The 27,992-nt window shown below is 44.5% G+C and overlaps 1 protein-coding gene across 1 annotated transcript; it reads left to right on the top strand.

Moving 5' to 3' along the window:
- Positions 1–167: 167 nt before the first annotated feature.
- NOL8 (nucleolar protein 8) lies at positions 168–27,992 on the top strand. The gene is made up of 17 exons (XM_049635050.1): positions 168–281; positions 1,268–1,495; positions 2,065–2,127; positions 3,473–3,551; positions 5,151–5,286; positions 5,797–5,865; positions 7,843–9,675; positions 11,172–11,279; positions 12,241–12,360; positions 12,590–12,680; positions 15,257–15,395; positions 16,986–17,063; positions 22,256–22,524; positions 24,063–24,189; positions 24,682–24,752; positions 25,921–26,000; positions 26,465–27,992. Exons 2-17 carry the CDS (start codon positions 1,357–1,359, stop codon positions 26,513–26,515), a joined length of 3,453 nt encoding a protein of 1,150 aa, XP_049491007.1. The 5' UTR covers positions 168–281; positions 1,268–1,356; the 3' UTR covers positions 26,516–27,992.

Genomic DNA, 27,992 nt, shown 5'->3' with positions numbered 1-27,992 from the left:
CTAGGCAGAGAGTCGAAGAACCGAGGGCGTGGATTCTTTAAAGTACGAATTAGAGAATTTCGGTTTGGGGTCCTTTGCGGACATTGAGGGCAGGGTGGCGAGGCGCCGCAGGACTCCAGAGGACCGCAAAGGAAACAAGGAGCGCCCTGGAACTGAGTGTGGTAACGGAACCTTAGGCGCCTGGATTGGAACTCGAGTAGGAAGGACTACAGAACGTGTCTGTTGGGACACGTGACTGGAAGTTAGGGGCACGGGCGCCGCTGGCTGCGGAAGACAGCGTGGTGAGGAGGGATTTGGGGCGTTGGAAGTGACCGGGTTGTGTGGCACCCTTTCCCTTTCTGTTTTTGGGTCTCCGGGAGGGAGAAGACTGGGGTGGGCAGGCTGGGGACGGGGGAGGCTACCAAATAGATGTAGGCTGACGCCCGGAACACGAGCCATGCTTTGGGCTTCTGGGCGCAGTTTTGGGGTCGCGCGTGGGAGGTGTCACTTATCCCGGAGGGCAGGGTCGGAGCTGAGATGAGCGGGATGAACGATCTCAGGATGGGCCTTAAATCGCAGCAATTCTGGAATAGATCTTCCGAGTCTCTTCTAATCCAATAAGTTCCCTAGTATGCGTTAAGAATTACAGGTTCTGAAATTAGATCTGGTTTATTACTGAGGCTTCGCCGCTATTTGTCCTAATGGGAGAATGACTTCACCTGTCCTGCTCATCTAAACCACTTTGTACAACGCTGGCACGCAGTGTTAAAAACAGCAACAACAACCCTGTATTCTCTGTGGTATCGGTTGCTCTCATTGTGACTGAACAGCGCTTTGCAGATGCTTGTGTTGTGACGTAACGTTGTAGTTTTGCCATTTGTGTACATCTCTTATGACCGGGAAGCTCCAGGATGGAGAGCTTTTTATCCTGTAGCATATTAACCTGCCCCATCCCATTTTTGTCAGCTTTTGTTACACTGAATGTGTGGATGAATAAAAGAAAAACACCTGGAATATGCATTAGTGAAAGGGGCTAGAGTATAATATCATGGTCATTTAGAGGGAAAGAATTTTCCTGTACCTGTGTCTGTATGAGTGTGAGGTGTTGTTCCAAAGTGTGTTCGTGGAAAATGTGGATGTAGGACGTGAGCAGAGTCTCCAGTGATGAAATTTGGAAGACAACAGAAAGTGAAACACAGGTCCAGGCGACCAAGTTGAAGTAGAAGTTGCAGGGAAAGTAGTTCGGTTTGGTTTGTTTCATTTTGTTGTTTTTTGTTTGTTTTTTTAGATTTGAGAAGAACTAAGGGAAAGAATTCTCCTGCACAGATAGAGAATCATTTTTCTTATTAGAACACACTAAGTGTATGCCCAGCATTCATGAAAGCCAACAGAGAAGTGAAGCGCCTTTTTGTGGGTGGCCTTGGCCAGAACATTTCCAGGGCAGACCTACAAAATCAGTTCAGCAGATTTGGAGAAGTTTCTGATGTGGAAATCATCACACGAAAAGATGACAAAGGTAAATTTATACTCCTTCATGGGTTGTTAAAGGCAGATACGATTCATATCAATATCACAAAATAAAGGAACCCTGGAGGTGAATGTTAGCCTTGAACACTGAAAGTATTTCATTACAAGATACTGTTGTGTGTATGCCATCCCTCTGCCCTTTGCCTTGAAGGTGTTATGTAAAATGTGGAACTTGCTCAGAATTACATTTCTGGGATCAAAAAGCATTCTAAATTCCAAAACATCTGCTTTCTGAAACATGAAACTTTCAATTTTCAGAGCTAAAATTCTAATATTTCCAATGTGTCCTGTTAAATAGAATATCACTAACATACAACAAGCAAAATGTTTAACTGACTGCTTAACATTTATTTTCTTAATTCTTTTTGAATATGTTGAAAATCATGTTTAGAAAAATGCAATCTTTGTATCCAATGAAAAATAAAGATTTTTCTTTGAAAGAGTAAAGTTCCAAGAGTCATTTTTTAAATTTAGAAACTTAATCTTTTTTACGTTGTTTTCTGGGTAGGAGTTTAAGGTTTGGTTTTTGTTCTGTTCTTTGTTTTTGTTTTCTTTTAGGAAATCCACAGAAAGTCTTTGCGTATATCAACATCAGAGTAGCAGAAGCAGACCTGAACAAGTGTAAGATTGTTACTATGCTTTGTATTCTATTTGCCGTTTCATGTCATTGTGTAACTCGACAGCTACTTTTAAGACATCCAGAGGAATAGCCATGGTCAAGGGAATTCTAGTATCCTACCATTCAGGATGTGTTTAGGTCCATCCCATCTGGTGTCAGCAGACATATAGCAGCACATTGCTAGTGGGTTTGCTCAAAAATGGTATTCTCAAATATTTGGGGCAAGAGACAGCTTTCATAGGAACTGCCTGTGACATATATGCCCTTGGGTATATGCTATATACTCCCTTCCTCGATGTGTTCATTTTTAGGCAGCTAATTCTTGTCATTAAGCACTGTTAGGAGAGGACTTTAGATGAAATCTCTACCAGTAAGTTGAGTAAAGCTGAAGGTAAACTGTGGCCTTCAATGAAGTAGGAAGGAGAGATAATTGGTACTGCCACTGATGTAGTAACGTAAGCTCGTTACTTGAGTCTAAAAAGTCAAAAGACACTGAAGAGAGAACATGCTAATAAAGAAAGAGGGCCATCAGCCTTCTGTGTTATTATTTGCAAAAAAAAAAAAAATTTTTTTTGATTTATTCTCTTGTACAGTGAGAAATAAGTGGTGGTAAAGAACTCATCAGTTCTGCTGTGCGACCTGTGACAAGTTGTTTCAACTAGAAGCCCCAGTTTATCTGATGTATGACAAAGATTCTGCTGACCTAATAATATCACTGCAGAAATTAAACCGAGTAATACATTACTACGTACTACATGTGGTAGCACCTACCACATGGAAACTTCTGTCCGTGGTTCTTATTAAAGAAGCTGGTAGCAGGTATTGAGAAAAATCAATTACTAGGGCATAGCATTTAAAACACAGTGTAGTCACTTGTGGCTAATTTATTTGCAAGTTACATAGTGATAATTTGAGAGGTGGTAAGTAAAAGCTGTACAGGATTTCAGTGTCCTCTGATTCACCTTAGAAAATTATACTCCTGTTTTTTAGTTTTAGCATGGAAGATAACAATAAAATGGTAAATAAATGTCAATCATCTACCAGAGGTTCCTGGCATCACTTTGTGAAGGAGTGACAAATTTTGCTATATTTTACACATTTGCCTCATTCTGTTCTTCCAGGAACAGAAGGGAACACTGGGCAATAGGGAGCACAAGGACTCTTGGGATGAGTGGCTCAACTGAGACCACAGCCTAGGCCTTTTCTCCCAGGCTTTGTTTTCTTTATTTCTTCTGTGTCTTTTTGTGATCGATAAGTGTACTTTTCTTAGTACTAACTGTAAAAATGACTTGCTGCAATATATGTTTGCACTGGCGTGTGTTTGGATAACGATTCTTTACTTTATAGGTATGTCTGTTTTAAATAAAACAAAATGGAAAGGTGGAACACTACAAATTCAGCTAGCAAAAGAAAGTTTTTTGCACAGGTAAGATTTGCTTGGCATGGATTTAAACCATATTTTATTATATTGTAAATGGTTTTATACGTTCACTTAATTGATTTGAAACTGTCAAGTACTATGTTATTATAGTCCTAGCAAATTTAGGCGTTACAAGTAGAGCTAAAGTCCCTTTGAACTGTGACTCCCCATGACCCCAGACCCACCGAAAAAAAGATAATGCAATGCGTTTACGTATGTTTTAACTCATATAAATATATACCTATTTTATTTTTTTACACACAATTTTCTGTGATGATGTAGATCTTCCCCCTTCTTTGTAGTGATTGTTTAACTGTTTCAGAAAATGGCTATACCACAGGTACTAGTTATCCCCCACTCATGATGAACATTTAGACTATTTCTACCTGTCATAAGAGATGACCTTGGAGGATGGCAGCTGCACGGTGCGCGGGTTCCTTGGGTTCCTGTCAGAGGGGGAGTAGTTGTATGATAGGGTTATATACATTTAAAATTTTAATAGACACTATTAAGTGTTTATGTTGATTTTGCTTCTTAAAGCGAGTGCCATACAAAGACACAAAGAAAATAGGAAGTTCCTGTATGAGAGGCATAGGTTTAATTCTGCAAGTGATTTAAGAACAAGACAGTATAATAATCATTAGAGCATTTTAAGATTCTAAAGATATTATTCTCAGGGAGAAAAGAGTACAGTTTGGGAGCTTTCCAAATAGGAAACGTTTTAGGGATGTACAGCTGCCGTAACCAAGAGAGTTGACTAGATTGTTCTAGGCCAGGGAAATGGCAGGGTCTAAAACAGGTTTCAAGCAGCATGCTGAAGGCATATTTTGAAGGACTGGTCTAGTGACAGAGGTGAGAATTTGACTTTGTTCTTCAGCTCAGGGCCTCTGTGAACAGGGTAGTGATGGAACTTGATCTACGGGCAATTCAGTGTCTACTCTGTGCTAGAACTGGAGCCCTGGTCCTGGGCAGGGTGAGCGTGGAGTGTCTGGGCAGGCATGCCTGAGGAGCATGAATCTGACAGTCGTGGAAGGAAGAACATAAAGGAAACAGACCAGGGGCAAGAGGCTGGTGAGGACTGGTCAGTGCAGCTGCCCAGGCCTGGGTAAGGTAGGGGAGTTTGAATTGGAAGGTTGAGATGGCATTCTGTATTCTCTTCATTAAGAGCGTGGAAATAGAGCACCTGGGTGGCTCAGTCATTAAGCATTTGACTTTGGCTCAGGTCATGATCTCACAGTTCGTGAATTCGAGTCCCACATTGAGTGAGCGAGCTCGAGCCCCACTTTTCTCTCTCTCTCTCTCTCTCTCTCTCTCTCTCTCTCTCCCTCTCTCTCTCCGTCTCTCTCTGTCTCTCTCTGTCTCTCTCTCTCCAAGTGTAGAAATAATCAAGACTTGGCAGACTGGGCTCTGAAAGACACCCCTTCCTCCTGAAGAAGAGTGAAGGGGTTGAGGGTGAATAAGATGCCAATAGTGAGTAAGCCGAAAGGGAAAAGCAAGAGATCCTAAATGATTACATAAAGTCAGACAACTTTACAGTAGTAAAATAAAACACTGTCAATACATGGTTGGTTGTTTTAACGCTTATTTGTATCTTCTTTGATTCAGATTGGCCCAAGAGAGAGAAGAAGCAAAAGCAAAGAAAGAAAAATCAACGATAGGCAACACCAACTTCTTGGAGAAGATGGGTGTGGTGGATTTCCATGTGAAGGCTGTGCCAGGGACCGAAGTGCCAGGGCACAAAGTGAGTGTCCACTGGCAACCCCAAGTTGCCCAGACACCAAGTCCTGAGACCATGTGACTGCGACTGTCGTGTCTAGAATGGCTGCTTTTTCCCTTGATTTGAGGCACCTAATATAGGCAGTGCTTAGGGTTTTCAGTGTGCATTTACAACTCTCGGATAAGCACAGTTCTCCCTCATTTTACAGAAAGAAATCAAAAGTGGAGGTGGGTCTCCCAAGGGACATACATAGGTGGTGAGGCGTACAGGCAGGTCCCAACTTTGCCTTCTTAATGCGTACTGTTAGCTGTTGGCATCCCACGTGGTGTGTATGGGACCGATGGCTGTCCTGCTTCTCCTTTCTTTTCCCAAACACTTTTTTTGAGAACTCCAGTTTCATTATCAAAAACAAAACCCAACAGTAATCATGGCCCACTGTGAGTTTGATTTTTTTTATAGTGTTTATGCAATATGGTTAATCTTTTCTGTTTGTGACATCTACAGTAAATGTATTCCTTTTTCTTTTTCTTTTAGAATTGGGTTGTGAGTAAATTTGGAAGAGTATTACCAGTCCTTCACCTAAAGAATCAACATAAACGTAAGATATCCTTTGCAAACAGCCTTTCAAAGTGATTAGTATTTACCTCAGCAACGGATACTTGCAAAAGTTCACTTCATCACATTAGGGTTTCACTGCCTCTGTCAGTAAATCTTAGATTCTTTTTTTACAATTTTTATGTTCTCAATTTCTAGGCAAGGTAAGACCTACCCACTTGCATGTTTGAAACAATGAGAGGTTTTATATTAGTGAGTGACACTCAAAGAAGCACTTTTATGGATTAACTTTCATATCCTCCTTGTCTGATATGGATTCAAAGCCATTGCCAAAGGCGTTAAAGAAGGCGGGGTGGGGGGGGTGGAGGCTCGGGCCATTGTTAAAGAAGGTTTCGGAGGAAGTGCGGTATGGTTTGCATTAATAGAAAGCGGTAGGAAGACCAGTAGTTAGGAGCGTGTGGACAGGCTGGAGACTGGTGTGTGCCGACGTAGTGTGGATCCTGGATGAGTGAACGCGGATGCCTGTTCCCTTGAGGCAACGCAGTCAGGTTGTGCAGGACCTTGAATTCCTAGCATCCTGGACTTCTGGACAGAGGGTGCCACCTGTGTGTTCTTTAGCAGTAACCCGCGTGCCGGTCGGTCTGGGAAACAGAAGCCGCTCCAGGTATTTCAGAGCAGATGCGGTGCATACACTGGTTTCAAAAAGTGCCGGAGGAGCAAGCAGCTGGCAGGCAGAGTGTCCGAGGGTAATAACCGCAGTACAGCTCCCCCACCCCGGGGCTAGAGAAGTGCAGGTGTGTCCTCGTTGCTCACAGCTGCTGTGCCACTGTGGCCCCCGGACAACTGGCCACAGCCGCTTCTGCTCTCCCTGCTGCTGGCCCTAACGTCAGGGAAAGCAGACTTCCTCTCAGCCTTCCACCAGTGGCAGCAGCTGACAGCAAAGAGGAGGGTATTGAAGGACACACGGTGTGGAGCTGGAGACAGCAGACGCTGCCCAGCACACCTCACATATTTGGCGGGCGTTCAGTAGTTCCTAAATGCTGAAAGCAACTTACATTTGCCTGTTCACAGGTTTTAGTTAATCAGCATGTGCTAGCTGTCATCACAGCACTTTGACACTAGCTAGAATCTAGCTAGACTGTGTTAGCAACAAATCAGGCCTGGAAAGAATTACTCTCTTTTTAAAAATTTTTTTTTATTTTGTATTTTTTTACGTTTATTTGTTTTGAGAGATAGCACAAGCAGGGAAAGGGCAGAGAGAAAGGGAGACACAGAATCTGAAGCAGGCTCCAGCCTCTGAGCTGTCAGCACAGAGCCCGATGTGGGGCCTGAACTCACAAACTGTGAGATCATGACCTGAGCCGAAGTCGGACAGTCAACCGACTGAGCCACCCAGGCGCCCCTTGTTTTTGTTTTTAATAATCTTTCCCACCAACATGGGGCTTGAACTCAATACCCCGAGATCAAGAGTGGCATGCTCTACCGACTGAGCCACCCAGGTGCCCCACTAGCTTTCTGATAAAGATCTGCGGGATGCCCTGCAGAGTGAGCGGGATGTGGGATAGATGCTCCTGAGCTGAGAAGATCAGAGCTGGGATGAGCCAGTACTGAGAAGGCAGGAATGGTCGAGAGGAGTGGAGAGTAAAGGCTTTGCAGCAGCTGGCCATGCCCCACTGGGTACCCCTCTCTACTCGGCTGTACGGTATCAGCTCAGTGGATGGGTTTCTCAGATTTACAGAAAACAGTGTGTGGCCCCTGTGCCTGTTATGTAACCTGGATGGGTTTGCCGTTTCTGCTGCCTAACAGTGGTGGCACTCGGATTTAACTCTGGACGTGCTGTGGAAAGCTCAGTTCCCAGACCCTGAGGTCACTGAGTGAAGGGCTCGTTCTTTTGGATGGGAAAAAGAGGATTGGCTCTGAGTAAGTGACCCGCCTTAAGATTGCACAGTACTCTGTATGCTTCACCAGATTCTTAAGTTTTCCCAAAACCTAGTGCCTCTGTTTTATTCCTTGACTTTTGGTGACATCATGAAGTATGACCCATCAAAATACTGTCACAACTTAAAGAAGATTGGGGACGATGTCACAGATGTCACCCCTGTGTCCCACCTCACTTGGGAACTGGAAGGAGGGGATGATCCCATGAGTAAGAAGCGACAAGGGGAGTTCTTTGCCGCTCACAGCCCCCCCAGGAAGAGGATCAAAGTGCAGAAGGACGAGGCATGTGCTGCGTTTCCAGCTGTAAGAGCAAGACCCAGCAGGGTTCCGGGGAGTCTGCAGCCCCTACAGCAAGAAGTGACACAGGAAACACCCTGTGATCCTGTTACTCCTCCGTTACTGCGTGTACCTGCTTCTCATAGCCAGAAACTTAAAAATGTATTTGTTCAGGCTTCTGGCATGGGAACTACCAGGAACAGAAATCACATGTCTGATGATGATACACATTCCGAAGAAGAAATAAGACTACTGATTGCAAGAGAGGAAAGCCTGGAGAAAACTATGCGGTCGTCAATAGATGAATCTGCAAACGAGCCCTTCGAAGTTGTAAGGGGTGATTTCAAACCAGATGTTCGCAAACTGCGCTCTTTACCAGGGTTAGGTGATGCCTCTTGCCTGGCTGGTGAAGACCATGTCATAGGAAGCGATTGCAACTATGATTCAGGAGACACAGATGAGATCATTGCAACAAGGAAAAAGCCCAGTGAGGTCAAAAGCAGTACAGAATTTTCACAAATGGAAACGTCTATACACAAGAAAGCTTTGAAAAATAGAAAAAACTGTGAGCTTTCTGATCACTCTGTTGAAGCCCAAAACAGAAAAACCAACGCGGAACTAGCCATCAGTCCCGGGGCTACATCCCGCTCCAACAGCTGTGAAGATGTGGGCTCTGTGTCAGAATCCAGTGGGTCTGAGGAAGATGAGGAGTACAACACTCTGATGAGAAACTGCCGTCGTGTGAGTCTCACTTTAACTGATCTGGAACAGCTGGCTGGCAGTGACCTGCAGGCTCCAGGACATGACCCTGAGAGCGGTGACCAGGAAACCCCCGCCAAGTGTGACAAGGCCTCCAAGAGCCACAGGACTCGGGGTGGCCTCCACAGACGCCAGCAGTGTATCCATCCTGCAGAGATAGTGGCCGCCCTCCTAGAAGGAGAAGAAAACACCCATGGAAAACAGAAACCAAAGGAAAACAGCCTAAAGCCGAAATTCCAGGCTTTCAAGGGGGTACGCTGTCTCTATGGAAAGGAATCAGTAAAAAAAACCCCGAAAGACAGAGTGGCCTCTGACGATACAAATAAAGATCAGCATTCCTTGAAACGTGATCCCAGTGGCCTGTCCACAGGAAAGGGGTCCCCATGTGCTAATGACTCACCAAGCGAACTAACTCCTCTCCAACATGCAAAGAAGGCAAGTGACCCAAACCAAATGCAGCCTGAAAAGAGACAATCCACTTTTGAGAGCAAGGATCGCAAGATGGTGTCCCCAAGCAATTCGGAGAGGGGAAGTAGAAGTCCTACTTCTAGTCTGTTGCCGTTAAAAGATGAGAAATCTTTAAGTCTTGGTATAAAGACCCCCAGGATGGGCTTTGATAAAGACGGTTATCACGGGACCAGAAAGACAAGAGAGGGCTCTGGAAGGAGCAGCCACATGGCCCCTGGGAAAGCACTGGAGGGCTCTTCCAGGAGAGCCGCTCAGGGCAGCAGCACGGACTCCCCACTTCCTGTAACCGCTTGGTCAGGCTTGCCCGCTAAGGGTAAGCCTACTGACGATAACGAGAAACGTTTGGCAGCCTTGGAGGAAAGGCGGAAGGCAAAAGAAGTGCGGAAGCAGCTGGTTCATAACGCCCTGGCAGATTTGGTGAGTGCGTGCCCAGTCTGGACACCACGAGGCTACCCTTCCTTCCTGTGAAGATCCTCATGCCCCTCAGAGCCTCTGTCCCAGCACCGACCTGTTCCATGTTGTGTCCCTTGTGTTAGAAGATTTGGTCACCTTGTTTTTAGCATAGACCAGAGAAATTGAGATTAAACTATTTACTGAAAACATTCTTAATTTGTTTTAATCTAAAGTTTTCCTCCTGATTTCTTTTCTTTTAAAAGCTTTAACTACTATAGGTCAGTGATGTGTCCTAACATGTCTGACTTCACATGTAAGTCACTTGCCAGTGGTTTATGTCTCACTAAAATTCACTCTAATGAGACTATGCATTTTTTGCACAACTGTGTGCGTCTGCGAAGTCCCAGCCTTCACAGTAAGTGCTAGACTTAGGGAATGAGGGTCTTGGTCCCTGCCTCTGGTGGTCGTTGTCTCATCCCGTTTCAGTGCCCCAGGACCCAGAGAGAAGAGTGCCCGTGCACCCTCAGTACAAGGAGGTGCAGCACGTCAGCCAGGGGGAAGGGTGGGGGCTCCCTCAGCCTGAATGGACTCTGAGGTAGAAGGATCAGTGAGAACTGGTTGGGCAGAAGTAGGAGGGTGGGGAGGGAGAGGGAAGGGGTTCCGTGGGAGGGGAGCAGTTTGTACAAAAGTGAGCGTTGGCAGCCACTATAGCCGAATGGACAGAGGACAAGGGTGCTCGAGAGAAGCAGGGCAAGTTGTGAAAGGCTGTGGAGGTTGGACTTTATTCTGTGGCTGGAAAGGAAGAGAGTGAAGATTAGTTGTGTATATATCAGAACAGGAATCAGCAAACCATGGCTCGCAGGCCATCCATCCCGTTTTGGTACAGTCTCCAAGCTGAGAATGGTTTTCACATTTAAAAGGGTTCAAAAAAGGGGCGCCTGGGTGGCTCAGTCGGTTGAGCATCCGACTTCAGCTCAGGTCATGATCTCACTGTCCGTGAGTTTGAGCCCCACATCAGACTCTGTGCTGACAGCTCACATCCTGGAGCCTGTTTCCGATTCTGTGTCTCCCTCTCTCTCTGCCCCTCCCCTACTCATGCTCTCTCTCTCTCTGTCAAAAATAAATAAACATTAAAAATAATTTTTTTTAAAGTTCAAAAAGGAAGAATACAGGACCAAGATCATATGTGGTCTGCAAAGCCTGAAATATTTACTCTCTGGTTCTTTAGAGAAAATATTTGCCGGCCTCTATCTGGGTAAGATTGTTCAGGCTATGACAAACAAGTGAAATGGGACAAATCTGGAACTAGAGAATCTTTGGGAGGTCATGAGCCAGAACCAGGGCAGTGACAGTGGGAGTAGATTTAAAAGATACCAAGAAGGTCCACTGGGCCAACTGGACACAGAGAGGAAGAAGTTTTAAGTTTGCCTGTTGGGAAACAAGTGGGATGAGAAGGGGCCTTGTCCGGGGAAGGAAAGAGGGGCTATCTGCCGGTGTAAAGCTCTTGTTGACTTCTCTAGGATGGTCATCCAGAGGACAAGCCAACACACATCATCTTTGGTTCTGACAGCGACACAGAGGAGACACCAACTCGGGAGCAAAGCCACCCAGGAGAGGAGCCAGTAAAAGTAAGTATCTCAGGAAGTCCACATGGGCATTCACCACTCTCGCAGATCCGCTTCTGCCTACTGCAGACCAAGACCTCCCCACAACTGCCAGGTTCAGTGTAAAATCCTCCAGAGCCACAGTAGCCCCAGGGCTCCCCAGGCTACCACACACACAGACACCAGGGACCGTACAGATTTTCCCCCACAGGAACCTGCCTTCCACATTGTCTGCCAGGTAACATCAGTCCTAGTGACACCCTGTAGAGTGTGTCCTGTATGACATCCACACCCCCATGCCCAATCCAGACTGCACTGGGAGCCTCGACATTAGTGACCCAAGCAAGAGGCCAAGTCAATGTCACGGAGTCAGGACTTTGCATTCTGACTGTCCAGCCTTTCCTGGGAGAGGCATCTGGGTTACTGGTTCTTAGTATGGGCTTAAGATTACGTAAAGAAGGAATTGCAGGGGCGCCTGGGTGGCTCAGTCAGTTAGGCGTCCGACTTCAGCTCAGGTCATGATCTCATGGTCCATGGGTCTGACTGCCGCATTGGGCTCTGTGCTGCCAGCTCAGAGCCTGGAGCCTGCTTCGGATTCTGTGTCTCCCTCTCTCTCTGCCCTTCCCCCGCTCATGATCTGTCTCCCTGTGTCTCAAAAATAAACATTTAAAAAAAAATTTTTTTTTTTTTTAATTTTTTTTTTTCAACGTTTTTTTATTTATTTTTGGGACAGAGAGAGACAGAGCATGAACGGGGGAGGGGCAGAGAGAGAGGGAGACACAGAATCGGAAACAGGCTCCAGGCTCCGAGCCATCAGCCCAGAGCCTGATGCGGGGCTCGAACTCACGGACCGCGAGATCGTGACCTGGCTGAAGTCGGACGCTTAACCGACTGCGCCACCCAGGCGCCCCCCAAATTTTTTTTTTTTAAAAGAAGGAATTGCAGATTGTCTCAGTTGTTAATAAACTGTCTACATCTGTTCCAGGAGTCTGTGAGTAGAGCATCTGGGAAGCTGTTTGACAGTGAGGATGAGGAATCGGACTCCGAAGATGACAGCCACAGGTTCAGAATTAAACCTCAGTTTGAGGGCAGAGCTGGGCGGAAGGTTAGTAAAGGCTGAAAATACACCTGTAACACGCCCATGTTTTTGACACAGTTGTTAAATCTGCGTAAGTGCAGGCTGACCCAGATCTGCTCCCCGGTGTTCGGTGTTCATTTTGATGGGTTCGTGGGTGGTGAGATTATGCAAACACTAACGTGAATTTGAGGGTGAGGGGAGGGAGGGGAAGCACTGTCTTGGATCATGGCTATCGATTATCTGTGTGTCTGTGTAGCTCATGGACTTACAGTCTCACTTCGGCACCGATGACAGATTCCGCATGGACTCACGATTTCTGGAAAGTGACAGTGAGGAGGAACGGGAAGGTAAACACCTACTGTCCGAACCGTCCTGTGTCAGAGCTGGGGCTCCCTGGGGAGTCGTCTGGTCTGGCCCCTTTGCTCGCCATGTGGGGAGCCTGCACCCCAAGACTTACGGGTGTGAGGCCCATGACCCACTGTTGCTTACTCAGTACTCCTTGAACTTGTTGGTATATATTAAGCTGCCAGAAAGGACAGGAAAGACCCCGTCTTCCTCTGCCCTGTCCCTGGCACAGGGGAGAAGGATGGGCCCTACCTGACAGTAGTTTGGTAGGTCCTGGCAAGGTTGGGGAAGATGGTTAAGTCCCACGTGGCTTTCTAGAAACAAAAGCATTGGTCTTCCGCCCAGCGTGCATGCTGGGTGCAGGTCCTTCAGAAGCAGTACCCCACCAAGTGCCAGTCTGCTTGCATTCGTCCCAGTGTGGGCACATTGGCAGCAGTGACGATCTCTGACTTCCTTCTCAGCAGTGGCTCCAGACTTTCTCTACAAGACCTTCTGTGCTTAAGTTTCCATCTTATCCTTCGAGAAAACCCTCCCCTCCCACCTGGCCTGGAGGAGGGTCACTTCAAGTGAGGCCCCTACTTCCCTCTCGGGTCTCTGTACCTCTCTGTCCTCACAGCGCATTTCTGTCCTTCCTGAGTTAATCTTGGGCCTCACCATTCATACTTGCTGTCCCTCCTTTTCAGGGGTGTGCTCCTGCTGACTAGGCCATTCCTTCCACCTTACCAGCTTCTGAGTCGCCACACCCACCTTTTTCATTCTAAATTGCATCTGAATCAGAAGCGGTTGGCTTTTTATCGTAGACTCTAACAAAGTTCTCTTTTGGTCAGCAGAAGAGTGGACGCAGGATTAAAGCGAGAGATGGCTAATGTCGGGGAAAAGACAAGAGCCCCGAGTAAGGGTCCTTGCCCCATTTTTATTAGGATCAGAAGGCTTACAAACATGGCGATGGACGTGCACAAAGGGACAATGAATCTGTGAACATTAACTTGGTGGCCATGAGAGAAAGGGGTCTTGAAGATATTCGTGGATAGGGGTTTGGGTTAATACAAACCAAATCCTGGCGCCGGGCAGTCAAGTTGAAGGTTTTTTACAGCAGACCTGAGGCAGCACCTCTGTTTATCTTAGCTAGCCTAGGGGATGAGATAGATAGGGGGAATAACTTCAGGGTTGACAAGACACTTTTTCTTTTGTTAACCATCTCCACTCCGGGCTGCTTTGCCTGCATCGCAGTGGTCCAAAGTCCAATTCACCAATGTACCTAACCTGGCCCTATTCTCCTGTGAAAACAGCTTTCTGCTATAGTACTAAATTTGGGGTGCTTTCACCCTGAATATCTAATCTTGTTGTTCCTATGTGTTGGGCACCTTTGCGCTGTTTCTATTTCAGGTCTTTGCCTCTCTCTATATATTTTGGGGGCTCAGCACCCCCTCCCTATTTTGAGGTGCCTTTGCACCTCCCTATTCCTGGCACCTTTGTGCCTCCCTATTCTCGGGGTGTTTGCACCCCCTTATTCTTGGGGTGCCAATCTGATTTACCCATACTCGGGTGTGAGCATTTTATGACTTTGTATTTCTTTATGCCTTGTCAACCCATTGTTGTAAGCCCGGGGGATTCCTAAGCTTATCCCCCACAGCTTTTTATTGAAAATGCACTCTTTGCTTTGACCCTCTCTTTTTTGAGGTGATTGTCCTGTGCAAGAAACGCTTCTGGAAACCAGGGTTTGGAGAGCAGGTTCTGCAGGGTCCACATCAGCGTGCCCGTCAGAGCCACTCGAGCACTTCCCTGAGGAGGCGGGAGCAGGCAGAGCAAATTGGCCTGCATTTAGCGCTGCATGTGGAGGTCGCTTTCGGAACCTCTGCCTCTTGGGTCTGTGTCCACACGACACTCTTCTGACTTGTGGACCCTCCTAGCAGTGAGCAACCCCACTCAGTGCAGTGGTGTTTCCTCGGCTTCGGCCTCGCCGGCCTGCCCATGGTGTCTGTCCCTGTCGACCACCCGCCTTGAGATGTCCTCTCTTTGCTCCCTTTGTACCAAAATTCCCTTGTTTTCTCCCAATTCTTGTTCCTGGTTCCCGAGGTTCTGTAGGTAGGTCCCTGTGGCTTTAGCCTTCTCTTGTATGTGGGCATTTCCCAAATGTGGGTCATCTTTGCTCCTGACTGTTCTTTTCTCAGTGCCATCTTTCACTACCTTCTGTTTTTAGATTTATGTGTAATTTAAATAACATTTTTAGAATGTTAAAAAAAAAGTTTAATTACTTTAGTTTTGTAATTAATATCTTGCTCTTACATTTTCAATATTTACCTTAAAATTTTTGAGTTGCCACTGAAAGCCATTAAATGCAATTATGTTTTCATAATTACAAACAAGAATGGGACTTTTCATTTGTTGGTCATGAGACTTCTGGATTCTCTGTGGCACTGAGGGGCGTGGGGACAGGAAGGCTAGGAAGATGGGGTTTGGCCCTTCTTTCGCCTGTCTGAATGTGCTTTGCCCGTGTTTAGGTACTTGTAAATGTTTGATGGTTGAGACTGCTCAGGTAATGTTTGCCAAGAGATTGTTAATTACCCTTTTACCTTAGAGGAAAACGACAGCAGAACTGCCGAGGAAGAAGAGCTTGCTGCCGAGAAGCTCAAAACTCTGGATGTTGTGCAGAGTGTTTTGCAAACCACCCTCAGCGATTCTACACACAAAGGATCAGTAGCTGCTAAGAAATTTAAGTATGGTTTATGTTCCATCCCATTCCATCCTATTTTCCTTTGACATAAATGCCTTATTGAACTCTGTATAAAAGTAGACCATTGTAAATGTTCTGGGGAGTGTGGTTGGCAGTATGTATCAGTCCCTTAAAAATATACTTCTCTTTGATCCAGGTTCACCCCAGGAAACTAATCTTAAATTTTTTCTCTGTTTATGTACTTAGATGTCATAACAGCATTGCTTCCATTAGTGAAGCAGCTGGACAGTGATTTAAATATTAACTGTAGGGGCACTTGCATGGCTCAGTTAAGTGTCCAACTTTTTTTTTTTTACGTTTATTTATTTTTGAGAAAATGTGGGAGGGGCTGAGAGACAGAGAAAATCCCAAGCAGGCTCCACACTGACAGGACGGAGCCTGATGTGGGGCTCGAACTCAAACCAAGAGATTGTGACCTGAGCTGAAGTCAGACACTCAACTCACTGAGCCACCCAGGTGCCCCAAGTATCCAACTCTTGATCTCACCTCATGTCTTGATCTCAGGATCGTGAGTTCAAGCCTCGTGTTGGGCTCTGTGCTAGGGGTGAAGCCTGCTTTAAAAAATAAATATTGGGGCGCCTGGGTGGCTCAGTCAGTTGAGTGTCCGGCTTCGGCTTGGGTCATGGTCTCACGGCTCATGGGTTTGAACCCCGTGTCAGGCTCTGGTGCTGACAGCTCAGGGCCTGGAGCCTGCTTCAGATTCTGTGTCTCCCTCTCTCTCTGCCCCTAACCCACTCACATTCTGTCTCTGTCTCTCTCAAAAATAAATAAACATTTATAAATAAATAAATTAAATAAATAAATAAATACTGTGAAACTTTATAGATGTAGCAGTTTATACTACAGAAAATTTTAAACACATAATTTGGAAAGACTAGTGTTCCTTATACACCAGCTTCTACAATCACTACCATGTGACCGGTTTTCTTTTCTTTTTTTTGTTTTAATTTTTTTTTAATGTTTTTATTTATTTTTGAGACAAAGGGAAAGCATGAGCTGGGGAGGGACAGAGACAGAGGGAGACAGGAACCGAAATGGGCTCCATGCTGACAGCAGAGAGCCTGATGCAGGGCTCAAACTCATGAGCTGCGAGATCATGAGCTGAGCTGAAGTTGGATGCCTAGCTGACTGAGCCAACCAGGTGCCCCTTGTTTTGTTTTGTTTTAATGTAAACTCTACACCCAAAGTGGGGCTTGAACTCAGGACCCTAAGATCAAGAGTCACATGCTCTACTGACTGAGCCAGCTGGGCATCCCCAGGTTTCCTTTCTATACCTTTACTCACCTCCCCAACCTTTCCCCCCTAAAATATTTTATGCAAATCCAGTTTTATCCATATTTTAGTAAGTGTAAAATAGTTTTTAATGTTAAAAAAAGATCCAGGGAAACTCAAAACTGGGTAATTTAAAATATGACTGTCTCTAACAAGATTCTGACACTCTTCTTTGGCTGTGTGGTTTTGTCTTGCTCAAAAATTGGAATAACTCCAATGTCGACTTACGATTTACTATTAAGTTTTTGCATTATGTTCTGATTTCTGTCTCCCAATTTATTCCTGTCTGTCGTTTACATAGGGATGTCATACGTTATGATCCAACAAGGCATGACCATGCCACTTATGAAAGGAAGACTGATGATAAGCCAAAAGAAAGGTAAGTCAGCTACTTCTCTCTGGAGGAGGATCATAGAAATTAATCTCATTTCAGACAATAGTAGTAGATAGTAGCCAATATCTATCCATTGGTCCACATTGCATTTAATTTAAGACCAGGGAGGGAAAAGTTAGAGTAGAATTATTGATGTGGCGGAGAAAGTCTTACCTTTTAACAAAGAAGTCTCATGCAAGTAAATGGCATGTGTTCCTGGGCTGCTCTGGTGCCTCCTACTTGTATTAGTTTCTTGTGGCTGTTGTAACAAATTACCACAAACTTAACTGCCTTAAAACCACAAAAGTTACTGGGAGTCTGAAGTCAAGGTTATTGGAAGAACTACGTTCTCTTGCGTTCAGGGGAAACATCTGTTCCCACCTCTCTCCTGGCCTCAGGTGCCTGCCAGCAGCCCGTGGTGGTCCTCGCCTGGCTGTGTTCCTCCATCACTGGAGTCTCTATATCTGTCTTCATGTGGCCTCCTCTTCTCTGCATCTTTCATCTCTGTGTCTGTTATTAGCACACTTGTGATTACATTTAGGGCCTGTCTGGATAATCCTGGAAAATCTCTTCTTTGCAAGGTACTTAAAAACTCTGCAAAAACCCTTTTTCCAAATCAGGTAATGTTCACAGGTTTTAGAAAGTAGGGCCTGGACATCTCTTTTTGAGGGCAGCGATTCAGTCCACTCACTCCTTCAGTGTGGTAGGAACTTGTGTTTCCCATACATGCCCTATCAGTTTGACAAATACGGCACATGTGTGGAGCAACCACCAAGTCTGCCTCGTTTAATTCCTTCATTTTCGGGCTGTGAAAATCACTAAAGGCATGTGGTATTCTGAATTAAATCCTGGAAGAAAAAAGATATCTGTGGAGAAACTGGGGAAACGAGAATAAGGTTTGAGTTTAGTTAATAGCGATGACCCTATGTTAATCTATTAGTTTTGACCATTGTACCAGAGTTACGGAAGATGCTACCATGTGGGGAAACTAAGTGAAGGCTATTTGGGAATGATGTACTGTCTTTGTAACCTTTCTGTAAATCTAAAAGTTTTCCAAGATTAAAGGTTTCTTTTAAAAAGAATCAGATCAGACCAAAGTAGAAGTAATATAAACATTTCCTGCAACGTAGAATTTTTGTATGTTATTCCAAATAACCCACATTGAACGTGGCATTTGAGTAGGGTATATTTTGTATATTTATTTTTATATGTAGGATGTATTATCTATTGCTGCATTAAAAATTATCTGAAACTTAGCACCTTAAAACCACAAAGACTTAGTACCTCAAAGTTTCTGTGAGCAGCCTCTGTAGGTGGTTCTGGCCAGGGTCTTTCAAGAGGTTGTGGTCAGAATGTTGCCCTGGGCTTCAGTCTCCGAAGGCTCGACTGAGGCTGGTTGGCCTGCCTCCAAGATGGCTCCTTCTCATGGCTGTGGGCCAGTCCCTCACCTTGTTGGCCTCTCCATTAGGCCGCTTAAGTGCCCTCATAACAGGGCAGCTGTCTTCCCTCAGAGCCAGTGACCCAAAAGAGAAGGAGGAGGCACGGTGTGTTTTATGACCTAGCCTTGAGCCACACACTGACAATCGGCCCTGTTTGGTTTTCTTGAAACAAGTCTCTAAGTCCAACCCATAGTTTGATTGGGGGGATGGGGGTGGCTTGTAAACACCACCTCTCAAAGGGAGAAGTGACGAGGAATTTGTGAACACATTTAAAACCACCGTTATGCACCTCCTGGCACAGATTGTTTATATTCCTGCCACATGGAAAATATGCTCACCCCCTCCCTGGCTTCCCCAGGACCCTCACTTCTACAATATCCATTCAGAATCTGGGATGCTGTCATCCAAATCCCATCTAGGGGCAAATGAGGCTGAATGTTGTAATTCCTAGAGTACGACACCTTGAGTGCAGGTCTTGTAATTAGAGACGGGAGAGAACTGTGAACCAGAAAGACTGGTTACTGCCCGTTCTCGAACACAGTGGTGGGACAGGTACAGGATGGCCACCGTGAGCTCTGCTGTCCAGAGAGGATACAGGAGGCACAGGGGGCACCAGTCCGGAAGAGCTTTGACAAACATTTTGACAAAAAAGCTTTGGACAAACATTGGGAGTTCTTAGATTAGAACTGTGGGCCTGGTAATAATTCTCCACGGTCTTGATTCCGCCTTTTGGATCATCCTTCCTTTTTCATGAACGGTCGCATGGGGTTGTGGCTAAGTAATTTTCTCAGCCTTCTTTTTCCTAGTAGAAATGTGGGAATCCAAAAGCCTTTTCCTTGTAGAATATCATGGTACCTATCAATCCAGGCTAGTGTTTCTCTTAACCTATTTCTCTTAAAATATTTGTGTGAATCTCCTGTGAATCTCCTATGGGTTCACTCCCATTAGACAGGAGCCACACCCACAGATCATTTGGAGACCAGCTTATTTTCCTGTGAACTTCTGCTGAGACACCACCTTTAAATTCCTCAGGAGCCTCGTTTGAACAGTTGAAGTTTCTGGGCTATGGCTATGGTCTTAACAAAGGATTTTGTTTTATATTTAGACTGGGGTCTACACATTTCTCTGTTAAAAGATCAGATAGTAAATATATTAGGCTCTGCAGGCCACAAGGTCTCTGTTGCAGTACTCCAGTCTGCCTTTGTAATAGGAAAGCAGTCACAGGCAATATGTGAGTGAGGGAGGCTGGGTTCCAATAAAATTACCAGTAAGACACTAACATTTGCATTTCATGTAATCTTCCGTGTCACAAAGTCATTTTCTCTTTATTTTTTCCAACCATTTCAGACTGTAAAAGATTGCATTGTAGCTTGCATCCCACACATAAATAGGCAACAACCCGGCTTTGGTCCTTGGGCTCTGGTTTGCTAACGCCTGCTTTAGACTATGTTTTCTGAGTCTTAGATTTGCTCTTTGCTTAGAAGCCAATTCTTAAATTTCATGTCACTCGTGTTCTAGAAATTAGGAGTCTTCAAGACCATGAGGTCCTAGCTTCTTATAAGAAATATCTTCCTTCAATGAAACTATCTGCTCGCGTTGTACTGCAAGCAGCAAGAAGAAACCAGCAAATACCCTCAGACCTTCCCAGACACCTTCCTAGCTAGCTTCTTGTTCATAAGCATGTCCCAGGGCCCACTTTAACAGAGATGATGCAGTGCTGCTGAACTTCCTGCCATGGCATAGCAAGGATCCCTTTCCCCCAGGTTTCCAGTAGCGTTTACCTCAATTTCCCACAGCCCTACCTGCAGCCTCCTCAGTGGCTGTGTAGTTTCTACTGGCAGTTTCTGCAAGGCTCTTCAGGCTCTTGCCTACACCCTCATTGCTGCCTCCTGACCTGCCCATTACCTGGACTGTGCAGCCCCTCCTCTGGTTTAGATTTGTTAGAGCAGCACTTCACACCTCGGTACCAAAATCTGCATCAATCGTGAATCTCTGTGTAAAAAACTTCCCCAAGACTGAATAGCTTGACCTTAAAAATTTATTAGGTCCCAATTCCTGTGGGTCAGGAATTTGGGAATGGTTTACTGGGTAGTTAAGGGGCTCTCAGAAAGCCGCATTCTCCGAGGGCTCAAGACTGCCTGCAAGATGGCTCACCTAGTCTGTTGGCAGGAGGCCTCCATTCTTGCCTCTTGTTTGGCTGTTTGAGTGCCCTCAGGGCATGGCAGCTGGCTTCCCCCAGAGACGGTGGTGTGGGTGGGCGGGGAGAGAGCAAGGAGAACCTTGTGACCCTCATCTCCATAATCACACACCGTCACATCAGCCTTACTCCACTCCTCAAGAGGTCATTAAGTCCAGCCCACACTCAAGGGATGGGAAATTAACTCCCACATCATAAAAATGGATCAAAGGATCTTTAGACCACTTTTAAAACTGCCATATGGGGTGAGCACTGGGTGTTGTATGGAAGCCAATCTGACAATAAATTATATTACTAAAAATAAAAATGCCATAAGATGGTTCAGTGATAATCATGTGGAACTGTCTGAAGTACACCGTTTCTCAGAGTTCAGTCTCATAGAAGGCATATCTGTCCTTAAATCCTGGCCAGGTTGGTTTTCTAAATGAAGTATTAAAAGTATCTCTCGGGGCGCCTGGGTGGCTCAGTCGGTTAAGCGTCCGACTTCGGCTCAGGTCATGATCTCACGGTCCGTGAGTTCGAGCCCCGCGTCGGGCTCTGTGCTGACAGCTCAGAGCCTGGAGCCTGCTTCAGATTCTGTGTCTCCCTCTCTCTCTGACCCTCCCCCGTTCATGCTCTGTCTCTCTCTGTCTCAAAAATAAATAAACATTAAAAAAAAAAAATTTAAAAAAGTATCTCTCTGTGACAGTCTCCCTCAAGAAGGCATTCATTTAGGACATCTTGTTCACTTAGTATTTTAGAATAGGTAATACAGTTAGAATTTTGGCCCAATACTACTCATGATATATGGAGTGGACTCTAATAGGAAGAATGATTTTAATCTTGTAATAGTTAAAAACCCAGTATTGGAAATAATCATGGAACTTTTTATCCCAACTTCAAAGACAAAAATAAATGCAGAGCAGGTTTAAAATGACATCAACATTCCATATCAAAACAGAGTAGACTTAGCACATTTATAATTCATTTCTAAAACCAATGTTGTAAAAGCCACAGAATTTTACTTTTTAAATGTTTATTTTTATTTTGAGAGAGAGAGACAATGCGAGCAGGGGAGGAGCAGAGAGAGAATCCCAAGCTGGCTCTGCACTGTCTGCATGGAGCCCGATGTGGGGCTCCATCACACGAACCGTGAGATCATGACCTGAGCCGAGATCGAGTCAGAAGCTCCACCGACTTAGCCACCCAGGCGCCCCAAAATTCACAGAACTTTAGAACTTGTGAAGATCTTAAAAGTTATCTGGTTTAGCATGTTCATTTTGCAGGTGAGGAAACTGAGGCCTTTTGTGGTTAAGTGATTTTCTTAAAACTAATATCTTAGGTGTGATTTATGGAATGTAACTCAGGATAGGAGGGAGATATGATTCTTGTGTAATGTTTGGAGCTGTTTGACATGGTTTTCTGTATTAAAAGCTTATTGGTCAAGATTCTGCTTTTATGAGTAGAGTTTCATATGTGGATCCTCTGGGTTGTTGAAAGAATGGGTTAGTTTTCCAAGGTGTTCTAATTTCTGGCAGCTGATGGTCTCTTTGTGACATGCGTGTCTGTATGTGTCCCTGCAGTAAAGCAAAACGGAGGAAGAAAAGGGAGGAGGCTGAGAAGCTGCCTGAGGTGTCTAAAGAGATGTATTATAACATTGCTGCGGACTTAAAAGAAATATTTCAAACTACAAAAGTTACCAGTGAAACAGCAGACGACACGCCCTCTACTGAGAACCGTGATGGCGAGAAGGTCGAAGTCCATGAGCCGGCGCCTCTGACAGCTGGGGCCTGGCAGCCTGGCGGGTTCACATTCTCCTTTTTTGATTCAGATGCTAAAGATGTAAAGGAAGGTACTTTCTAAATTGTCTTAACTTTTTTACTTCAGGCAGCTTGAACGTAATAGATTGAGTCTACATTAAATGTAATAATGTAACATTAGTTGAAAAGAGAATTATTCTCTCCCGCCTCAATGAACAATAGCAGATTCAGTATTATATGGCCAAAACCACGTGCCTGGAGCTGTGTTCACACAGCAAGAAGTGTTTTTGCACTTAAAGGAGCAGACGTCTAGCTGCCACTTGAAGGGGAGCATGTACTGTGCAGCATTCCTTCTCCTGGATGGAAGTAATCATAAGAAATATAGGGAGTCGTTTATTTAAGTAGCTTCTGTCTTACATGCAGTTGGAAAAACCAGCACCTATAGCAAGCCGGTGCCATCTGGTAGGGAAAGGTGGAAATAGGCGACCTTGGCTGTATACAGATGCGCTGTCATCGACTTGCTGGTTGCTTCCCACTTAATCCTGGGAAATGTGCCAGAGCCTGGAGCAAAACACAAGCTCCAGCACGCACAGTTTTGCAGTTTTGCGTTCCGTTTCAGGAGGTTCACGTCTGGAGTTAACAGCAGCCGTTAGTTAGGCTGCTCTCCCTTAGTGTTTAAGGTGGAAGCGGAGCTGTTGCGGAAGCTCAGAGAGAAGCCGGCTGTGCCCACGTAGCCCACCTTCAGTGTGATACCACGCTTAAAGTAGCATCCGTGCGTGCGGCAGATAAGTACTTAGTGTCATTTCTCTGGTCCTCTGACAGGAGGGCAGTGATCCAGTTTTTCAAAATGTGTTCTTAAGTAAGATACAATACATCATGTGCTCTGCTTACATTATTCTCTTGCATGTGATGTCCCTCTGAGTAGCAAGGTCAGTCCTAAACTGCTGAGCAGACCCGGTGTGATGTGGATATTGACTGTAACTCTTCTGAAAGCCAGGCGTGAGAAAATTCACTTTGAAATGAGTGCTGAGACGCCTCGGGTGTGATTTCCGTGCTCCAGGAATCAGGGGCACTGTCCACATCTTATAGCAGTGGCTTGTTCAGCGGTTCCAGAAAGACCATTTGGAAACTGAAAACGTAAAGACAGAGGTTTCCTTTCCTCACTGATGAGTAAACGGGGAAACGTGGTTTCACTGCAACATGTTCTATTTTGGGCTTCTCTTGCTAGCACTTTTGTTCTTTTATGTTACACATTTATAAACCTTTAGTTTTTTTGTTTTTATTTTATTTTTGGGACAGAGAGAGACAGAGCATGAACGGGGGAGGGTCAGAGAGAGAGGGAGACACAGAATCGGAAACAGGCTCCAGGCTCTGAGCCGTCAGCCCAGAACAAACCTTTAGTTTTTATATCTTTTTATAGTATTACTATATTTCTTGTCAGATCACCTTGGTAATGCCAAAAAAACATGACGCTTTGTCTCCATTAATATTGAAAATCCAAAAAGATACTACTGATTTTAAATTAATGATTAAGCTCCTGGACCCTTAGAGCTATGTGTGTATGGTCAAAGTGGTCACATGAGTGTGATCAGGTACAGTCCTGTCCCCTTTCGTTGCCATGATGATACAGATGCCTATAGAGTTGAGACAGTGAGAACTGGGAAGGTTGTCTGGCAGGGAGCCCCTCGTTTCCAAGACAGCAGTTCTGAAGAGGAGGATGTTACAGAAGAAACAGACGACAGGAAGCCCAGCCCCAGGTAAGCAGTCTCTTTCTGTGCAGGTCTGTTTCATAATTTGTAGAACCTGAGTTAGACATGCTGATAGAACTATCCAAATTTATCTCCACAAGACAATTTTCTTTTCAGCTCCTTTAGAGTTCTCTAGCCTTTCTGTAACAGGGATCACGTCTCTTCCTTAAAACTGGATAGCACCCTGTGAGGGGTATGAAGTCCTGGGTCTGGCAGGAGGACCCTGGAATGTCCCATGGGAAACACTGGCAGATGGGGTAGCAACACTGGGGTGAGACGGTCAGCCACCACCATGGGACATAAGTCTTCATTACCAAAGCTTCAGGTAGAAGAGAGGATGCTGAATACAGGGTGGAGTCACTTTAAATCAGGGCAAAATGAGCAAAACATAAAGCAGATATATTTAAGGAATAGTTCATTTATATTTTCAGAACATTTCATCTGAAATGTGGAAATTAACTAACCAGTGTCTGTCTCTCTCCCCTCCCTCTCTTGTTTCAGAGAAGTATCAGTACCTGAGAAAGAGACTACAAGATTTTTCTTTTTTTCTAAGAATGATGAAAGACTTCATAGTGAGTCCATTTCTGGATTAAATGATATAGAACAGGAAATGGTACAGCTCTCACACCGTGCACTCCAATACAGAAACACGCATCCAAGAAAGTATTTGGCAAAAATTTTGATCCTTTGCAATGTCATGTGGTTCAGCTGTCTCTGTTTTTGGACTCACACAGGTAGACTGGTTAAGCTCTGGAAGATGAGAGCTCCCACTCCCCACCTCCCTCCCTCATTCATCATCATCATCAACAAGGGCTTCTTTGTTGTGGGGACTTGCTTAGATGCTAGATGGGCAAAACTCCTATTTTTCATACCTTGAACGTTCATGTGAAAACTGAGGCTCTTGGTGAACTCATTTTTTTTTCAACCACCTAAGTTTTATCTTTTTAAATATAATTTATTGTCAAATTGGCTTACATACAACAACCAGTGCTCATTCCAACAGGTAACCTCCTCAATGCCCATCACCCATTTTCCATCCCCCCGCCCATTCACCCTGTTTGTTCTTTGTGTTTAAGTCTTTTGTGGTTTGCCTCCCTCCCTCTGTTTGTGACTATTTTTTCCCCTTCCCCTCCCCCATGTTCTTCTGTTAAGTCTCTCTAGATCCACATATGAGTGAAAACATTGGATATCTGTCCTTTTCTGACTTATTTCACTCAGCATAATACCCTCCACTTCCATCCACACTGCTGCAAATGGCACGATTTCATTCTTTCTCATTGCCAAGGAGTATTCCATTGTGGTGAACTCATTTCTTAAAGCCTAGCACAAACAGAAAGCAAGATACATAATAGTAAATGATACATAAACGGTAAAAATTCTAGCGGCTCTATATTTTCATTTTGTAAAAACAAAATATTTTTTAAAATCGCATAAATTGTAGGGGCGCCTGGTGGCTCAGTTGGTTAAGCGTCGGACTCTTGGTCACGGCTCAGGAAGTGATTTCGCGGTCATGGGATCAAGCCCAGTGTCAGGCTCTGCACTGAGAGCATGGAGCCTGTTTGGGATTCTTTCTCTCAAAATAAATAAACATTTTCTAAAAATAAATAAAATGAAATTAGCATAAATTGGGGAAAAAACGGTGTTAACTAGAATTGAAGACCTTGATAATGCCAGCACTAGCATATCATCCATTTTAAAGGCATTAATCTTCTGCCTTGTCTTTTGATTTTCCCTTATGAGGTTCTCATTTATTCTGGAGAGGAGTGGGGAGTAATATCAGCAGGAATTCTTGGGAGGCCAGAACAAACACCTTGCGTATGGTGAGTAACAGTATCCCCATATTGTCTCCTCAGATGGATGCACTGTTATGTCTGTGTGTTAGTATTTGTCTGGTGTAAGAAATCGGTAGTAAGGAGTAACATGTAAGACACAAATGGTGACACCTGAGGCCATGATTTAACCTCTCAAGAGTCACCATGGAGGAAGGGACTCTGTTTAGGTCATGCCATATCTGGTGCAGGTGAGGAACCTAAGAGCAGCCGCCTGTGTGGGCAAGTTCCCGCCATGCTTGTTAAGTAACAGTAAGTCCTGAGTTTGGGGAACACTAAAATATGGTTTCCATATTTAAAAAGTTTGAATATTCCTTGTTCATTCCAAGTGAGCACTCCCATAATGCTTTCCATAATCCTGACACTGAATAACCTAAATTTTACTTTATAGTTACTCAACACTTGAAAATGATTCACATTTATTTTTAACAAAGGCTTGATTTACGTTTTTCTAGGACTGTCGGAAGAAACATAAAGATGCCAAAAGGAGAGTGAAACCAAAATAATATTAAATGTCAGCATTGGTTTTGATACTGAATATGAGCAAGGCTTACCTATGGAAATCGGGTGATGCAGAAAATAATTTTAAGTGAGAAAGAATTCAGATTGAAGGGATTCAAAATCTGCCTGATTGATATCACTCTGTTTGCTATCTTTTTCTGTGGATTTGCTTGTATCTCTTTGTAAGTAATTCTGCAAAAAATTAACATGAACTTTTTTTTTTTAAACAAAGCACAAGACAACCCCTCAAAATACTTTTTATATATAATCTCTGTGCTATCTTCAGTAACTAATGTGTATCTTCTAATTTAGAGTTTACATAAAGTCTTTTTAAATGTATGGGTAAGAGCACTTGTGTTTTCCAAGTTAGGCTTTGTGTGAATTATAGGCTACATGAAATATGTATTTTTGATTGTATATTGTCATTTTTTTAAAAGATGAATACAAATCAGCCTGAGTTCTGTACTTGTGTCCTGATAAACAACTAACTGAAATGCAAGACATTTCAGATAAGCATCATAGGAGAGAGTTCTCTGAGGACCAGGAAAGGGTGCCAAATAGAGTTTTCCTGTCCTTGGCCTCTGAAAATTAATAGAGGCAACACATCAATCCCAAAACTCTGGTTTGACCAGAGTCTCATGAAAAATCCAAGTTAGCCATCAGGACTCTCAAGTCCAGATAGGGAAGCAGATTTAATATCTCATTAAATCAACCTGGTTATGATTCAAGCCTCCTATCAAACTGGGCTCTGTTCAAAACTGTTATATAGATCATCCCCAGGGATTGTCCTTGAGCCACAACGTGTATCTGAAATTAAGTATTTATTAATTTACATCTTGACCAAATATAAACTCTAGAGGGCTGGGATGTCATCTGGTTTATTGACCATTATATCCCCACTGCCTAGAACTGTGTGTAGCATTCGGTGGGTGCTTAGTACATGTATTTCTGAATAAACAGGGTCCAAAGAACTAAGCAGCTGAAGAGTCATTTGGGATTCCTGTGTTTCTGACACTTCAGACCTGATGGAGAATAGAAAAACCACCACGCAGCAGGATAAATAACCTAAATGTCACCTTCTCTTGATGCAGATTACATTTATACTTTCTCACTGCTACATAACAAGCCATCCCAGTAAAATTTATTTTGCTCACAAATTAGCAATTTGGTCAGGACTCTGTGGGGACTGCGCATCTCTACTCCATGTAGTGTCATGGGATGGCTCAGCTGGGACCAGAGGATCCACTTCCAAGATGGCCCCACTCACTCAGTGCCTGTCCCTGGGCCTCCTCACAGCATGGCATCGAGATTTCAGCAGCAGATGCTGCCAGGCTCTTACAGCATAGTCCAGAAACTGGATCAGTCATTTCCACTATATTCTACAGGTCAAACATACACAGAGCCCAGATAGAACCAAAGAGAGGGGATGTAGACCACCAGCCCTCAGTGGAAGAAGTGTCAAAGAATTTGGCCATACTTAAA

This window comes from Panthera uncia, chromosome D4 (genome assembly GCF_023721935.1).
Source record: "Panthera uncia isolate 11264 chromosome D4, Puncia_PCG_1.0, whole genome shotgun sequence".
Lineage (NCBI taxonomy): Eukaryota > Metazoa > Chordata > Mammalia > Carnivora > Felidae > Panthera > Panthera uncia.
The sequence above is the reverse complement of the archived record's forward strand: the minus strand, read 5'-3'. Positions and strand labels throughout refer to the sequence as shown.

What these genes read in the sequence shown, in the direction of transcription:
- NOL8 (XM_049635050.1), top strand. Translation starts at nt 1,357, where the DNA reads ATGAAAGCCAACAGAGAAGTGAAGCGCCTTTTTGTGGGTGGCCTTGGC. An exon ending in CAGGAGAGGAGCCAGTAAAA is followed by an intron (nt 11,280 to 12,240) that starts GTAAGTATCTCA and finishes CATCTGTTCCAG; the next exon opens with GAGTCTGTGAGTAGAGCATC. An exon ending in GATGATAAGCCAAAAGAAAG is followed by an intron (nt 17,064 to 22,255) that starts GTAAGTCAGCTA and finishes GTGTCCCTGCAG; the next exon opens with TAAAGCAAAACGGAGGAAGA.